A 19,235-nucleotide genomic window follows, 5' to 3' on the forward strand; every position below is an offset into this window, starting at 1 on the left:
TAGTTTTGGAAATTCGAAATAAAAAAATATGATAGCTGTTTAGGGACTACAGTGTACAGTAGTAAAAGGAATTAAATCGAAAAAATATTGCTAACAAAAATAGGTTTTAATACAACAGAATCTCCAGTGTTCACTATTTCCATATTATGCTTATATGTATTTTGTTTATATATATTTTGTTCCCTTCCGCATACGAAGTAGCGGGCATTTGCTAGTAATATAATAAAAATTTGACACACGACAATATAAATGAAATAGTCTTTATTTGAGTCATGTATGACTAATAGCAGGACAGGGTCTGTGGAACAGTCGTCAACGAAATATGGGGTTTTTAGTCATCGAAGATGTCATCAACGAAAAGTAGAGAGTTTAGTCACCGAAGTTGTCTTTAGTGACAGCTTCGCTCACCCTGTCGCTCAAGTTGTCTTACACGAATACTGGGACATTTGTGTGAAAATTTCGTTGATGATTTCACATTGCTGTCTGCAAGCTGTCTTCAGGGATATAGCATTGTCGTAAACGATTCGTCAATGTTGTCTTCAAGACACTTTCTACTGGGTATGTCAGGTATATTTACTTTTCAAATTCCAAACCAATTTAATTTCAAACTTTTAAATTTAAAATTTTCAGACAATTTGGAGTTGATTTTGCCCTGTCCGCCCGCCCTTCTGAAGGATAATTCTCGAACGGATCAACAGATGTGTTGGATGTATTGGTCTTCTTCATATTTTGTCAAAAATTTTAATAAATTTTGATAGTGGGTCATATCGGTCCACTAATTCCGGTACCACCCCCACAAAAGTTCAAACATTTGATTGGAGTATTCCCCCATTGGCTCAACTTCATTTATTACCCTCTATTACAGAGAGTAATGTTTTTCAAAACGAACTGACAGTGTTGCAAAATTTTATTGATCGCTATCAATATCATGATTTCATCCCGGCGAAGGGAATTATCAATTGGCTTCTCAGTTTTTGAAATGATGCCTTTTTAGCGAAAAACCGAACTCTTTAAGTGTCTAGTACTCCCATATGAATGAGAATCACACTCACTTTTCGGCTTTTCCAAAGAAACACCAAAATCAAAATATTCTGCAACATGTCAGCAAGTATCAACTAAAATGGTGCGAACGATAACTCACGAACGGATCAACTGACTTTGTACAAAAATTATTCCTCGTAATATATTTTCCAGGCATAGAACAAGTATGGACTATATCGATCCAGTCCTTCGAATACCTCCACACAAAATGTTCGCTTAATAGCAGTTTTAGGGCTGTTCGAGGATCGTTTTGAAATTTCTTGTGCCCCGTTCACAGCGATGTGATGACTTTCGAATGCTTCCAAAGTTACATATTTCTTCAAAAGCTTTAAAAATTCTACAGAGACAATATATAAATGGGTGGTGCTCACAATAATTGAAAGAGTGACAGACATTTTTCCAACCTTTGCACATAGTAATATTTCTCTCCAACACGGTCAAGTCCTTGCTTCCTGACATAATGACCCAAAATGGCTGTTTGGCACGATAACTATCCAAATGACTCCCCAAATTAAATCCAGTTCCGAGATGGATTATGGTGTACCAACATTATATTATTCTTTTCCTAGGGAGGTTTTATTTTTGTTAAGGGAAAACATACATAGGTGTGGTTTGACTAAGAATTATACGTTGAAAATATATAGATAAGTTGGTTTTATTTATTCTTTTATATTATAAAACAAATCATACATGTTGTAAAAAATTCAATATTCTCACAAAGCTTATAAGTTTTCAAAAGTTTACATCTTGTTGGGGGAAGCGGCGGCTTTCTTCTTTCTAGATTCGAATGGCTATACCATTATGGTCAGGGGTCAATTTCAACACACTCATCTTGCCAGCACTCATAGCTTCGGAAGGTACGATGCCATCCTTCATATTTGTAGTATACCATGAAGGTATAGTATACCAGCACGGAAGCGTTTGGATTTGTACACCTACAAAAACGCCTACCCGAAACCAGGTTTTATCCAGCAACTACCGAGGATTTTAAATTCCTTTTGGTAATTTCTGATGAACAAATTGCAGCTTACGATTGAAAGAAGCAAAAATAGTTGGATAGTACTTTAAATCAATGATTGGGTTTGGAATAGTTAATACCGACATTCGAAAACAAAAATGCAAAAAGCATTCGAATTTGCAATTGCTTATTGTCCAAATATGACCAAAAGGAAATCAAAGACGCCATCAATGATGTGACCTTTCGATTCGGCAAGGTTTGGGATGCCAGAAGCAGCGATGACGGAGACAAAATCGGCGTTGGTTTACATTGACCATACGGTACCAACGGTGAAAGTCTTAGTAGGGGCGAACATCACTGCTCATGTTACCGAAAGCATCCTGACCAGAGGGATGAGTACCACCCCCACGGACACAGGGAATACGCGCAACAGCGAGATTAGTAGGCCAAGATTCATTCATCATCTTAACATTCATTACTTAACGGTTTGTTTGCTATCAGCATTATGTTGACGCGTATCAATTGATTGTTGTTGTATAGGTTGGCAGCCGCTGGCCGAAACGCTTTTCCTCTCGGGACAATCATTTGGGATTCGTTGACGACGTCAGGGAGAATAGTTGCTAACTTAAACACTGCTGGTATGCAAATGTTCTTTTCCGAGTGGTCTTGATGAGGACCGAGATACAGAAAAACAAAATTTCGATATGCTTCTACACGGTTATTTTAGAGAACATATCTATGTACTTGTACATGTCCATAGTTTATAATCAGTTGAAAAGTCATCTAGCGATGGACAATTTTGATTACTTAGGCGCTCATCGCCTTGTAAAAGTAGTCAGTTGCCATAAGGGAACATAATCGACAAAAAGTCAGTTATGTTGATAAAACTTTTGAAAATAGTAAGACCGTCAAAATTAATGTACATTGTTTACTATAAATTACTCTCCGAACGACGATAAAATATGTCCCATCTCTAACAAATGAGAGTATTAATCGAAATAAATTAATTATGACAGGCAAAATACAAAATTTAAAAACGACGATAAAATATGTCCCATCTCTAACAAATGAGAGTATTAATCGAAATAAATTAATTATGACAGGCAAAATACAAAATTTAAAAATGTATTAAAAATACAAACATTTTTAGAAAAACTGCAAAACATGAATGGAAAGTAAACGGTTTAACGATTATGCTTGGTTTACATTCGGCATCGTTTCGTGATTTCGCGCGAAATCAAGCAACATTTACCATGATTTTGCATACAAAAATGTAATCTTCACATTTCGTGATTTCAGCGAAATCAACATCGAAATCACAGTGCTCATGATATACAACCCTGTTTTTGCCTAAAAATGTACCAAAAGTTGCAACACTTTTCACGTATCACAATAAACAAGGTAGATGGCGAATTGTTGCAACAAAAAATTGTAATATCAAAATTTTTAAACAAAGTAAAAAATTAAATTGCTTTGTTACAATATTAATTTTTTATTGTGTTCCAGTACTTTTTTTGTGGTAAAATTAGCAAATGAGCGAAATGTGAAACGATACTTTCCTGGAACACAACTTTATGCCTGTTCCAGAACCTGCAATTTTTCCTTTATGTTATCGAAAAAATAGTAAAAGTTTGTAGATTCTTGGTGTTCTGGAATAGACCATTTATCAATCAAAAATTCTAATTTTGATAAATGATAAAATATTTTTTTGTACATTTGTTAGTATTATACACAGGAATTATGACATACATATGTTCATATCAGGGCTTCGGAGTCGGAGTTGGAGTCGGAGTCTGGAGTCGGAGTCTAGAAAATTTTGCTGGAGTCGGAGTCGGAGTCGGAGCCGGAGTCGTGAAAAAAAGCTCGACTCCGACTCCGGGCAACAATCTGTTCTACATTTATCCAAATTTGTCAAATCAATTTAAATAATTTAAATGATCATAATTTAAAAAACTCTTAATCTCTATTTTGACTACAAAATGCATATCGGAAACATTTTTGGGTCAATTGATTGGAATAATGTTTGCATGTTTCAAATATACTTAGGGAAGATCTTTTAGAAGATTTACAGGCCATTTTATAGAAGACTCACGGGTCTTCTCTTGTTGTTTTTTATTAGAAGTCATTTATGTCTGCTATGAAAGAACCTGTTGGACTTCTATGAAAGACCTTGTAGTACTTTAAGGGAAATCATACGAAAGACCTACTAGACTTCTTGCTGAATTTGTATGAGAAAAGTTAGAACGACGATGTTCCAGCTATTTTTTAAACGACATATTCGGTCTTTTGAAGGGTTTTGTTACATGTTCTGAAGTGTGAAGTATGCTGAAGTGCTTGTTACGTTGTATTCCGTTTTGTCAACGAGGAGTCGAGAAAAAAAATGGACTGGAGTCGGAGTCTGACCAAAAATGCCTCGACTCCGAAGCCCTGGTTCATATACACAATTTTACGATGAATTTCGAAACAAAGTAGTAAATTTATATATTATCGTATACTTTTAACGGCAAATTAAATTTGCAAAAACTTTTTTTGAAAATTCATGTTCGATCAACTGGACATATCCATCTACCTTCATTATTGGATATGTTTGAAATCAACAAAAATAATACCCGGTTACACTCAACCGGATTAACCCAGTTGGTTGGATTTCAAATGTCAATTCCATAGCGCAAACGTCAAATAAATCCTCTCGAAGTGGGTTAGCCCGGCAAAAAACTCTAGTGTAATCGCACTATAACTACAACGGGGTGTATTTCAAGATTTCGTGAAATCCAGTGGATTTCGGAGCATAAGTATAAACCAGCTATTAGTATACATACATTCATAGCAAATTTTGTATTCTCTTTCATTACAGTTACATTTGGCCTGTTTCCGTACTTTATAAAGTGGTAAAAGTTGTAAAAGTCGTAAACGAATTTCATATAAATTTTGTGTAAGGGAACGCAAAATGTGTAAAAGTGGTAAAATTGTAAAAACTTTTTAGTTCTGGAACACAGCTATTTCTTGTCCATTGTTTCAAATTCGCTTACAAATCTAGAAACACAAATCAAATGACTGCGTAGAAGGGCGAAATAGCAAAAATTCCAACAAAGCTGAATTTTGATGGAAAGCTAGGCGTTGTCAATAGAAGTAACGTCTTAAGAGTCACCATGTGTGCAAACGAAGTTAGTAAATTTATATATTGTCGTATACTTTTAACGGCAAATTAAATTTGCAAAAACTTTTTTTGAAAATTCATGTTCGATCAACTGGACATATCCATCTACCTTCATTATTGGATATGTTTGAAATCAACAAAAATAATACCCGGTTACACTCAACCGGATTAACCCAGTTGGTTGGATTTCAAATGTCAATTCCATAGCGCAAACGTCAAATAAATCCTCTCGAAGTGGGTTAACCCGGCAAAAAACTCTAGTGTAACCGCACTATAACTACAACGGGGTGTATTTCAGGATTTCGTGAAATCCAGTGGATTTCGGAGCATAAGTATAAACCAGCTATTAGTATACATACATTCATAGCAAATTTTGTATTCTCTTTCATTACAGTTACATTTGGCCTGTTTCCGTACTTTATAAAGTGGTAAAAGTTGTAAAAGTCGTAAACGAATTTCATATAAATTTTGTGTAAGGGAACGCAAAATGTGTAAAAGTGGTAAAATTGTAAAAACTTTTTAGTTCTGGAACACAGCTATTTCTTGTCCATTGTTTCAAATTCGCTTACAAATCTAGAAACACAAATCAAATGACTGCGTAGAAGGGCGAAATAGCAAAAATTCCAACAAAGCTGAATTTTGGTGGAAAGCTAGGCGTTGTCAATAGAAGTAACGTCTTAAGAGTCACCATGTGTGCAAACGATGTTATTCTTGGTCAAAGGTCATTTTTTGATGGCCTTATTCAGTTTTTTTTTTAACTTTTCTCAAAAACGGTAATACCTATCAGAAATCGCCTAAGTAAAAGCTGTAGGCTTATAAATTATCTACAAGAACGGTCTCTATGGCTTTTTAATAGGAGTGACCATTCTCACACATGTGAAGAAGTAAAGGCCTGGGTACATAAGCTGCCTCGCCGGCTTGCCTTGCTTGCTTCTAATAGTCCCAATTTACATTTGGCGAGTTTACTTGCGTAAGACTGAGTTTGTAGGAGGGACACGTAAGGTGTATGGAAGAAGAAATAAATTGATCGTACCGCCAATTTTCAGGCAATTCCTTTTATATTTTTCGTTTTTGACATTATTTCCAATGTATTGAAAACAAAACTTGCTGAAGCAGAATTGTTTGTATAAACGCAAGAGGCAAGTTTAAAAGAGAACGAGAAAACTTGCCGCAAGTAAACTCGCCTAATGTAAATCGGGACATACAAGAATAAAAAAGAAAAGAGCAACCCAGTTCGAAATTTGCTCAGCCTTCTTTATTCTTTTATTTTTATTATGTCAGAAATGAAGCAGGGAAGCAAGGCAATCAATCAAGGTAGCTTATGTACCCAGGCCTTAAGCCGCTAAGAACATCATGAGACGCATCGGTTAAAATAACACCGCCATGTGTTACGTATTTCCATAACCTTTCAAACGATACCACCTTTGTGGTAATCGGTTCAGTAGAACCGAGTCTAACTCTATTTTAAATCTGGCTTTCGGGTCAAATAACCGGCGAACCGGAATCCGCCGCCAATGAAAGTTATTTCCGTAATCAAAAAAATTTCAAAAAATAGAAGAGTTTTCGTTGGGGTCGTTTCCGTTGGGCTTTCGATTACACATGTGGGTTAAACGGGCTATTTTTTCATAAAATGGCTGAAACTTGGAATAACTCTGCTAAAAACGCTCTGATTTTATTATATTTTTTTTAAAGAAAGCGAAACATATATTTTTTGGGGGACAGATCCGGTTTCTCTTTTTATGTATCCGTTTCACGTGAATAAGTGTGTTCTATATGGTGTGTATAAATTATGTGTTTTTTTAGCTCGATTTTCATGATTTGTTTGGCTTTTGTTTTCAAAATACGATACACACACATACAAAACATCTTTATATATAAAACTCAATTGTCGTTTGTTGGTAATTGAATCAGTTGAAAACGGCTGGAGCGATTTGGATAATTTTTTGTGGAAATGTTAGTCATAGTCCAGTTTAGGTTTTTATGCAAAGAAAAATTGGCCACGCCCACTTTTCCGCCCACTTTTATAAATATGTTATATCTACGAAACTACTCAACAGATTTTCCTGAAATTTTCAGGGAACGTAGAGTGATGGCCCCCTGTTGAAATAGGCTACACATTTGGTTGAATTTAGGATCGGGCGGGGTACCTCCCCTATGCCCTATTTTTGTAAAAATTCAATATTTGCAACAATTACAAATATATCGCATTGAAAATTAATTTCCGAGTCAATGGCGATTGTGTCTCCGACCTTACGTGCTTATTTGGGGCATTAAGACTGGACAACGCCCACTTTTTTAAATATGTTATATCTACGAAACTACTGAATCGATTTTCCTGAAACTTTCAGCGAATGTACAGGCTTGGTCCCCGATAAAAATAGGCTACATATTTTTTGACTTTCGGATCGGGCGGGTACTTCCCCTATGCCCTATTTTTGTAAAAATGCAATATTTGCAACAAATACGAATGTATCGGTTTCGGAATTTATTTACGGGTCAATGGCGATTAATTCTCCAACCTTACGTACTTATTTTGGGACTTAAGATCCGACCACGCTCACTTTCTAATTAGGTTATATCTACAAAACTACTGAAGGGATTTTCAAGGAAATCGCGATTTGTCTAAACTTTTAAATCTTTAAAAATAAAAATCAAATGTCGTTCGTTGGTCATGGCATCAGTTGAGAACGGCTGGACCGATTTCGATATTTTTTTATGCAAAGAAAATGTACGCCCACTTTTTTCAATTTTCAATTTTTATCATTTCTACAAAAACTACTGAACCGATTTTCCTGAAATTGCCAGGGAATGTACAAGGATGGCCCCCGCTTAAAATAGGCTACAAATTCAGTTGAATTTCGGAAGGGGCGGGGTACTTCCCCTATACCCTACTTTTTTAAAAATTTTATATTTACAATAATTGCTAATGTATCTATTTCGGAAGACCTTACCCACTTTTTAGGTTCCAATGACTTGACCACACCCACTTTTTAAAATATGTTATATCTACTAAACTACTGAACCGATTTTCCTGAAAATGTCAGGGAATGTACGGGCATATTTTCTTGAATTTTGAAGGGGGCATATTTGAAAAAAAAAACGCCTTACCTTTATGAATAAAAATCAAATGCTGTCATAACCCAACTTAGGTTTTTTGGAAAGAAAAGTTTACCACGCCCCCCGAAAACAGGTTACATATTTTATTGAATTCCAGAGGGAGCGGGGAACCTCCCCTATGTGATATTTTTAAAAAACGTTATATATGCAAAAATTATGCATGTATCGGATTAAAAATTTACGGATTAATCTACAATCTAGGTTCTTCTTTAGGGCCTATAGGCCCGACCACGCCTGTTTTTTTTTTTTAATATGTCATAACTCCAATACTACTGAAGGGATTTCCATAAAATTTGCCGTTGTTATGTATATATTATGAATTTCAGAAGAGGTGGGGTACCTTCCCCATGCCTTTCTGTTAAACGCTATATATAAGCCAAATGTATGATTATATCGGTTTCAGCATACATTTTGGTAGGCAATGAAGTTGTGTGCACCCTAGGTACATATTTGGAGCCAAGATACCGGACCAGGCCTACTTTTTTTAATATGTTATATCTTGAAAACTGATGACCACGCCCACTCTTTTCAAAACATTATTTTTCCAAAACTACTGAACCTAATATTCAGAAAATGTTCAGGAATGTCCCGTGGTCCAAAATGCTATATATTTGTAGACGAATTTCGGGGCCTATTATTTTATAATCGCTATATTTGCTAAACTTATGAGTGCCTCGGGTTGCAAATTAGTTTTCGAGACAACGGTGGTTGCGCCCCGATCAAGAAAAACTATATATTTACAAATTTACATGAATGGTGAGGTTCAACGGTCCATCAGCCATGAAAAGCTATAACATATAAGTCTCAATAAGCGGGAGAATTCGATTTAACCACTTTTTTAACCTTTAAAATTAGATCGCTTTAGGATAAAGACAGGGACATGGACGATAATAAATCCTAAAAAGCATAAATTGGCGAAAAAATCCGACAAAGTCCGTAAGAGAAAAGAAAGGTTACAGACAAAAAATCCTTCTCGGTTTGACAATAGACCAAAGAAGTGGGGTAGAAAATACCTATTTTTTAATTTTCATTCGTCATTAAAAAACATTACGACGGGCCAGCAACGCGGACCGGGGTCTGCTAGTATTATATAAAATACGCTCGACGTACTTCGGTAGTATTCATAAGATTTTTTACCACAAACGCTTTGGGAATACGGAAGTATTTAGGCATACGCCTTAAACTTTAGTTGTAATGAAAATTGTTGTTGCAGCATTTATTGAAATGTGATGAAACAAACTTTAGAACATAAAGCATGGCCTCCTATTAATTTTTCGCGTTTTTAGGTAATCATCCAAAAATCAAATAAACAGTACACCTGTTGAATATTGATTTACTAAAAATTCTGACAGAACAAGCAAATACACCCAGGCCTTGTATTTCACAATTGTTCGAACCTGCCCTACCTTCCAGATCATTGTACCATGGAGATACAAACAGTATTTAGGCATAATTGTTCCACAAACATCCCAGACTTCTCATATATCAATGAGTGCACCCCGATTTATATTAGCTCAATGATATGGGACCTACTGTTTATCGCCGAGTCCGAACGGAGTGTCTTAAGACACCACTTGTAGAGAAGTTTTACATGGCTGAAATACTCAGGAAATGGAGCCAACATTACTGAGGGGTATTTTGCCATCGTTGAAAATGTTTTTGATGTTGGCTGGCCGGGTAATCGAACGCCATTGCACCATGCATAAATATTTAGGCATGGCTCTTAAATATTAAAAATGATGACATGCAATTTTATAAATTCGGGCGGGGCCGACGATATGATACCAAATAGTGACACAAAAAATCAAGTTTCGAGAAAAACTCGTTTTAAGTTGTCAATTGAAATTTGACTTCCCAACTTTAAAAGATTATTACACAAAAACTAAAATAAATAGTTAGACCATATTTTGCAGAGAACTAGCCAGATGTCAGTGCTAAATTTCTGTGCAAGATTAAGCATGACTTGAAGTGTTTTAGTGCTTCATAAATGCAAAAAACTTTTTCGATGATTGGCATAAACTAGAAAATAAGCTGTAACTCGTTGAGTTTTAGAGATATCAACTTGAAAAAATTGCTAACTCAAAAACCCCATTTTTTGAGTTATGCCACTCTTTGAGTAAATGAGCGATATGTATATGGGAGCTGCATCCAAATCTGAAACGATTTCAATATTGTTTGGCATACTTTTTTCTAGTCCGAATTCCGTCGCACATTCCAAATTTCATCGAATCGAACGTATATAACGCTGAAAATATGTATATATGAGAGCTATGTATATCTGAACCGACTTCTACATAATTAGGTACATTTATTTCTAGACCCAATTCCGTCACACATTGCAAATAACATTGAAATCGGGTATATAGCGTGTTTAGTGCATAAAATACATGAAATCGGCCAAAAAAAATATATGGGAGCTATATCCAAATCTAAACTTATTTTCACCAAAAGCAAGAATGTTCTTCCTATGGCTAAAAAATGGTCTTACCCTATTTTTTTTAGCCGCATCGGACAATACATTTGAATGTGGACTAAATTGGCTCACTCCTTCGGGTAACTATCACACAGAATATCAAAATTTTTAGCAGATAAAATAAACCTCATTTCGGATAGCTCTCGCAGTTCAGTAATATATTGGAACTATACTGGGATAGCTTCTTTTCATTATGTCACGAGCTGAGGGAGCTTTTAGACCGTTATATCAGGGAGTATTGACATGCTGGTTTTAAACTGCATTATAAGCATTATCTATATATTCTTTTTATATTTTGACACGATTGCATTTTCCTGCAATTGTCAGTTTGTTGAAAAGACAAGGTGTTGAGAAGGGATGGGTTCCAATATGTATCTGTATCACTTCCCAGCAAAATAAATTGGAAGTAGTGCAATGTAGACTACTTCTTTCACGGCATTTTTTTATGCAGTTCAAACGGAGTGGTGAAAAAGGCACTCCATTCCTCACATTTTAATTGCATTTGGATGCAATCTAAAGAATCACATCCATTTGTCACATTTTAACAACATCCGGAGGCAGTTCAACGGAGTCCTGAAAAAGGCACTCCAATTCCTCACAATTTAACAGCATCCGGATGCAGTGCAAACGGAGTCGTGAAAAAGGCACTCCATTCACTACATTTTATTAGCAGTTGTTAGAGATCCCTACATGTACATAAATCAGTTTGTACATCTCTACATTTCCAAAAAGAGATAATCGTGTTAACATTTCCAAACATTTGTTAATACAGACTAAATAATATTTAATTTGTGAACATTTTTCCGGTAACTCACGAGAAGAAAATTTCCCAATGGAGTGCTGTTGGAGTACATGTCGAAATCTTACTAGTGATGGGAAGACAATATCAAACCCATTTAGCAGATGAAGCAAAAGCAATTAAGCTTGGATTTAATGAAGAGCGGAGGAAACAAACATGTTTGCGATTGAATTCAATAGAGAATTTTCATAATTTGTGTGAATTTACGTAATAAAGTTATTAATATGTTTGTTTTACACAAATAATAAATGCATTTGATTTTGTTATTCGAAACACGTGCTCTGGACTGCCTCCTATTCTACCCCAAAGGGTCAGTTAAAATGCAATGCCAAAGGGTCAGTTAAAATGCAATGCCAAAGGGTCAGTTAAAATGCAATGCCAAAGGGTCAGTTAAAAATGCGGTGCAATGGAGTGCCTCTTTCCGGGGTCACTCCCTTGTAAAAATCATGAGTGAAAATGCATAATTTGATGCACTTCCAAATCACTTGTATATATCATTTAACTGCCTCTTTGGAGGCAAACTTTTCGCTGGGTTCTTTCTCTCATTCTAACAATCTGACAATTATCTCACAGAAAAATGCCAAATGTATTTCTGGATTAAGTATTTATAAATACAATGTCAAGTCCCGATCTTACCTCTGATTTTCAAATAAAAAACCCTAAATTTGCCCTGTATTTTCGTCTCCACAATTATTCATTTACTTGACCATAAAATAACCATATTATAAGATACTATTACAAATCGTAAAAAATGGTGTTCGCATAACTTGTCCCAATGAACACAAGAAAGCTTTATTTCACTTAAAACAACTTCCATTTTATGCAGCGCATGTAGTCATCGATTTAACAGCAGTGAAAGATGCACATGCCAACAAGTCACATTATTGTGGAGTTTTAGTGACTAAGAAAAGAACATAAAATCTACGACAAAGAGTTGATATCAAAAATGTTGACACGATGACACCAACAGACTCGAAATAAAATAACAAATCAACACACTTCTTATCATAAAATCAACTTCCCATATCATCAATAACAATGCTGACAGGTGTGGCAAAGTGATGCATCAATATGTTTAGTACATATTTATCTGTCAAAGTGAAAACTCCACCAGTAAATTGAATTGAAGCAATATCAATCGAACAAAGCTTAGACTGACAATGGATGCAGACGATGATATCATCGATGAAAACTTTACAAGGAATCGGTAAAATGTCAACAACTGTGCTAACGAATCAGCGTCATAACATTTGAATTTTTTTAGCAAAAATAAGGAAAAACCCCCATTATGGGATTCATTTCAAGATCCACCTTCAAAAAAGGCTACCGGCTCTGCTGCGAGTTGGAACAAATTGGGAATTATCTTAAAGCTCTTTAAACTCTTTACATACATTTTTGTATTTGCCATTATCTTGGTCACTGCCATTGCCTCAAAAATCTCATTCGTTTTTATGGTGGCTCAAGTTCAACCGCACCGAAGTGTTAAATATTGCAACATTGTAGGTAAGTTTGTGTACACATTTGTATTATAGGGGGATTTTCCTTTTACAGCGTTAAAGCGGATTGGTAAAAAAATCGATTCAAAATTCACAAATTGCATGTGGGCCAATGACAAAAACGAAGACCGAACGAACATTGTGTACATTGTAGTTGTACACTGTGTAGTTTTTTTTTACAACATGATGACCCATTTAAAAGTTTGCCAGTATCGATACACATAAATCGTTTTAAAGTGGTAGATTAAAAATGTATTCAATTATTTGATTTAATTTTGGAATAAATACACACACAGTGTTGAATGGATTTTGTGTGTTCCCAATTATTACTCTTTAAGACGAGAGCTACAAATTGCTTCCACGAGTAAACCCAAATTCTTAGCGGTTTAGAAGATAAGTGCCTGACAAAATGATCCATTTTAACATCAAGACTTTAGGTCTCTGGGGCCCATAAAAGCGAAAGTTGAAGTGATAGGGAAAAACGCCGGAACATGTGTCTTCTTATTTTATGTCTTCTATCACGCTGCGGTGCCAGAATATGGTTAATAATTTTAGAGTCGCACAATGATATCAACAAAATATTTTCAAAATTATGGTAATATTCCCAACGATATATCAACTTTTTAGTTTAATTTTGTTGAAAATTTACAATGCTTTTTGAAACCCCAAATACAAAATTTTAGCTAACTCGGTCAAAAAAAGCTTCAGATAACTTCGAACGAAATTATAATAATTGTTCCACAAACATCCCAGAAGGGTCAAGGGAGACTTCTCTCTTATAAATGAATGGGCCCCGATTCATATTATGTCATTGATATGAGATCTACAGTTTATCGCCGAGCCCACAATGTTCGGTGGAGAAATTTTTTGGTCTCCATGAATCAGTTTAAACCGATATAAAATACCAAATTACTCCAAATTTAGACCATAAACGCCGATAAAAAGTTTAAATACCTGAAGTCAGATGGTACCATTATATGGGGGCTATTTCAAAACGAGGTCCTATATCCAGAATTTTCATTTTCATTACAAACGGAATGACAAACTTAATATACTCTCCATTATATATGGTGGAGGGTATAATAATTTATAATAAATGCAGATTTATAGCAATTTTTAATACTGAGTGTTATACAGGGAATTTTTACCTCTTGCTCTAATGAATAAGTAATTCAAATCATGATGTGAAATGTGATAAAAAGGGTAGGATCATTATTCACGACTTCATTTGAAATCATTTAAACATATTGAAAAATGTCTGTACTTTCACGATTTCATTTTAAGTCGTGCAAAATATAATGGAAACAAGTAAGAACGGCGTTAAGTTCAGTTGGCTGAACTTTGCATACCCTCCACCATTGAAGTAAAATAAAACAGTAAGTTTCCTTTCGTTTATAAAAGTACTAAATTCTGCGCCACGCCGAGGCTTATTCCCAGTAGAAGTGGAATATCGACGACATACTTCCTCAACTTCGTTTCTTAAAAAATAAAATTTTTGAGGAGAGATAAAAAACGGCCTTTTTGGATACATCATTTTCGATATACCGATACAACTGCAAAGAATTATCGAAGAAAAAAATGTTATATTCCTGTAGAAGAATGCGGCGTAAACCTTCAAAATACCGAAAATCGTTATATGTAGGGAATATCAAAACTTGGACCTATACTGATAAACATTCGGGAAAAGTTTGTTTAGCCCAAAAGAAGACTAAATACCAAATGCCGAAAATCGGAACGTACCGTTTAATGGGGTCTATATCAAAAAACCAAAAATCGGCGGTACCGTTTTACCCCCATATAAAGACGTGGACCTATACCGAATAATTTAATGCGGAAAGTTTTATACCCATAACGAATACTAAAAACCAAGTTCAGCCATTTCGGGGGGATATTGAGGACACAACCTTCAAAATACCGAAAATCAGGAGTTACCGTTCAGGTGGAAAATTTAGTGCCCCAACGAAGAATAAATACCAAATTTCAGCAATTTCGGTGAGATATGGAGGACACAACCTTCAAAATACGGAAAATAGGAAGGCACTGTCCTATATTGACAAAATTTCGGGTAGAAAGTTTAATACCTCCAATGAAGACCAAATACCGGTGGGATATTGACGCCACAACCTTCAAAGAAAATCGGAGGTACCGTTCTTTGGGAGGCTATATAAAAACGTGGATATTACCGACAAATTTCAGGTGGATTATTTAATGCCCCGACGAATACTAAAAACCAAATTTCAGCAATTTCTGTGAGATATTGAGGACACAACCTTCAAAATACCGAATATCAGGAGTTACCGTTACTAGGTAGGTTCCATATCATTGAGCTAATATGCACTCATTGATATGAGACAAGTCTCCCTTTTCTCGTATGGGATGTTTGTGGAACAATTATTATATATTATTGAGGCCACAACCTTCAAAATACCGAAAATCGGAAATTACCGATCTATGGGGGCTATGTGAAGGCGTGCACCTATGCCGACAAGTTTCAGGTGAAAAATTGAATGCCCCCAACGAAGACTAATTACCACATTTCAGCCATTTCGGTGTGATTTTGAGGCCCCAACCTTCAAAATACCGAAAATCAAGAAATACCGCTCTATGGGGGCTATGTGAAGGCGTGGACCTATGCCGACAACTTTCAGGTGGAAAATTAAGTGCGCCCAACGAAGACTAAATACCAAATTTCAGTCAGTTGGGTGGAATATTGAGGCCCCAACCTTCAACATACCGAAAATGGGGAATTACCGTTCTATGGGAGCTATGTGAAGGCGTGGACCTATGCCTAAATACAAAATTTCAGCAATTTCGGTGGTATATTGAGGCCAAAATGTCGAAATTCGGGAGGTACCATTCTATGGTGGCTATATCAAAACAACGTGGGCCGTTTTCAATACCAAGTATGAAGGAGTAATAGAAACTTCCGTACCAAATTATAAAGCTCTATCTTAAAAATGGTTGTACTTCACGGGCGGACGGACGGTCGGACACACGGATATGGTTAAATCGACTTAGAATTTTATATATATATATATATATATATATATATATATATATATATATATGGCCTCCGATTGCAATTTAATCAGAAGTCTCAAAATTTGAATTGAATCCGACCAAAAATATACATATGTATATAAGACGAATATTTCGATTCAAACGGAATGACAAATTTAATTATACCCTCCATATTATGGTGGAGGGAGGGAGGGTATAACAAGTAAGTATCAGTCGGCTTTGCCGGCAGAGATATAGCCGCAACCTCTGTGAATTGAAACTGTTTATACTCTATCCCACTATGTGGGGAGGGTATTATAAGTTGGTTTTGGCCAAAAATTTTGTAACGCATCGAAATAATGGTCGTAGACCCATACTTATATATACCATGAATATATATATAAATGAATGTCTCGACGAGCTGAGTCGATCTGGCTATGTGTGTCCGTCTGTCCATCTAAACCTTGTAATCACGCTTCAGGTCGCAATTTTGATCGGTTCCTCACGAAATTTTGGATATTGATGGGGGTTCCGGATAGGAAGAAGCCTATTGATTTTGGCAACTTATGTTGATAAAAAGACAACGTTTTTTTTCTAAAGCGAATATCTCAGCTTCTATGTGGGGTGTACCAAAAGCAAAACCTGACAATGAAAGTAGAAAATATCACCTTCCTAATGGTGTAAAGTAGGTTCTCATAGGTGATCAAACAACGAAGATATCACAAAAGACGCAAATAAAACCCAACTTTTCATATTTGCTATTTTAATTATAATGACGAATATCACAGCTATGGTTGGGGACTTTCCAAAAGCAAAGCCTAAGTAGAAGATTCCATCTTTACAATGATGCAAACTAGGTGATCAAATAACGGAGATATCGCAATAGTCGGTAATACATCACATTTTTTCATTTTTTTTGGAAATCACGCTATAGGTCGCAATTTTGATCGGATCGTCACGAAATTTTGAGGGTTAATTGGAGTCTCACAGAAGAAAAAGGCTACTGGTTTTGGTGATGGTCAGATAATATTTAGGGGTCGGAATGCGCAAAAAACTTTTTTGGATAAAAAGACAACGTTTTTTTTCCAAAGCGAATATCTCAGCTTCTATATGGGGTATACCAAAAGCAAAACCTGACAATGAAAGTAGAAAATATCACTTTACAACGATGTAACATAGGTTGTCGTAGGTGCTCAAACAACAACAAAGATATCGCAATAGTCGCTAATAGAATCCAACTTTTCATTTTTGCGATTTTAATAATATTAAAGGATATCACACCTTTGGTTGGGGACATTCTAAAAGCAAAGGCTGACTAAGAAAGTAGAAAATCCCATCTTTAAAACTATGCAAAGTAGGTTGGCGTATGTGGTCAAATAATAGAGATATTCCAATAATCGGTAATGCATCCCATTTTTCCACTTTTTCTGCAATCACACTACAGGTTGGAATTTTGATCGGAAATTTTCTCACAGAGATAGAAGCGTATTCATGTTGGTGATGTCGATAGTAGTCAAATATAAAATTAAATATTAATTATTTTGGTTCAGTTCGCCTTAAGTCACTTGGTATAAAAGCCAGATAGGTGGAAACTTTCGTATCTCCCTAAAGGAAATGTTTTCGAGTGAAAAGACAGAGGTAGTGGTGTATGGTATCACATTTTCGGCTCCGTACCGACAATAGGATTTTCTCACTTGTTTTTCTCCTAAAAAATATGTATTTACGGAATTATGGGATTTTGGGCGTATGAACTTGCCGACAAAACTATGGATTTGGATTAAAGCTGAATAGTGTTGCGGAGGAGGAAGGGGTGGTCCGACATAGTGAATTTTGGAAGTGGCTCTTATTTTGGAAGTCATTCCTTTCGCCGTATAATTTAGCTTTTGGACTGTTATATCAGAAAGTGTGGACTTACACACGAAAAACGTAATAATATTAAAGGATTCTCCAACCGACCTTAAACTGCGCTTAAACAAAAATGTCAAACTTTTGTGACGGAGGTACCCTAAGGTATGCACATATATGGTTCATTTTCAAAATTAAAGAAAGTTTGTACAAAATATTACGAGATTAGACCAAATCGGTTGCTTATGAGATCTCGCAAGTAATGATAGTATTATCATCACGATTATAATAATTATATATTTTATTACAAATAGCTATATATCATTCCTTCTTCCCACTTTACTTCAATATATGTTTACTCAATACCCATTATTATTACTTACTCAATATCTGATTATAATTTTCTCAACACATATTGATAATTATTTATTTTGTACTCTTCATTATTATAACACTTATACTTTATACAATTCTTCATATCGACATATTTGAATTTACTGTTATTCATAATTTTCATTTCCTGTTGAAACATATTTTCCATTTTGTCACTTTTCAATTTCCCTTCAAATAAATAAGTTCATTATTTTGAAAATAAATATATTTTAAAAAAATATTCAATTCAAATAAATTATTAAAAACTATTTACAAAATCAAATTTAATTTGGACAAATAAGCGGTTTACATTACTGTTTCTGAATTTTAAGGAGAAGCCGGAAGTAGTGGACCGATATGTACCATCTCCGAAATTTGTCAAAGATTTATCTTAGAAATATAACTATATGCAAAGTTTGGAACAACCCAGTATCCAGTTAGAAAGTTGTCGTGCGCTTCAGCATCTACATATCGCTAATTTACTCAAAGAGTGACATAACTCAAAAAATGCGTTTTCTGAGTGAGCAATTCCTATTTTTTCCACGACTTCTATTTTATCTTGTGTCATTTTTTTGATTTTTAAGCTATCGGGCCATTAATTCAGGAAGTATGGACTTGCCCCTTGTGCCGCTGTAAATGGGGCAGCAAAACAAATTCTTGCAAAAAATTCAAAGCGAATTGAAAGGACCACAAGAACCGTTCTTTGCCATGGAACTTACATAGGTGGCACTATATATGTACAGCTGCGAAGATAATAAAATCAGAACCTCATACAAAAATATTTTGAAGCCATTCTTATTTACATGTGCAGATTTTGATGACAGTTTCAAAGTTTTTTAAAACTAAACGACTCTAAAAAATTTAAAAGAAAAAAAAAACAATTATATTCGTTACATTTTTAAAATATAAACCAATTTTTACAAAAACTCCAAAAATTGGGCGAACAAAAAAATAATACCATCATTAAAAATTCTTTT

General features: G+C 35.2%; 1 protein-coding gene across 2 annotated transcripts in view; it reads left to right on the top strand.

Moving 5' to 3' along the window:
* Positions 1 to 12,376: 12,376 nt before the first annotated feature.
* Positions 12,377 to 19,235, top strand: part of Chs2 (Chitin synthase 2) — a 209,350-nt gene continuing 202,491 nt past the window's right edge. Inside the window, exons 1-2 of one of the 2 annotated variants that reach the window (XM_073980204.1) lie at positions 12,377 to 12,752; positions 12,810 to 13,048. In XM_073980204.1, coding sequence (XP_073836305.1) covers positions 12,706 to 12,752; positions 12,810 to 13,048 — 286 coding nt within the window. In that variant the 5' untranslated portion in view covers positions 12,377 to 12,705. The remainder of the gene's footprint in view (positions 12,753 to 12,809; positions 13,049 to 19,235) is intronic. The other variant, XM_073980205.1, reaches the window with a different exon arrangement.

Source organism: Musca autumnalis, unplaced genomic scaffold, assembly GCF_047663935.1.
Source record: "Musca autumnalis isolate F117 unplaced genomic scaffold, ASM4766393v1 scaffold_4, whole genome shotgun sequence".
NCBI lineage: Eukaryota > Metazoa > Arthropoda > Insecta > Diptera > Muscidae > Musca > Musca autumnalis.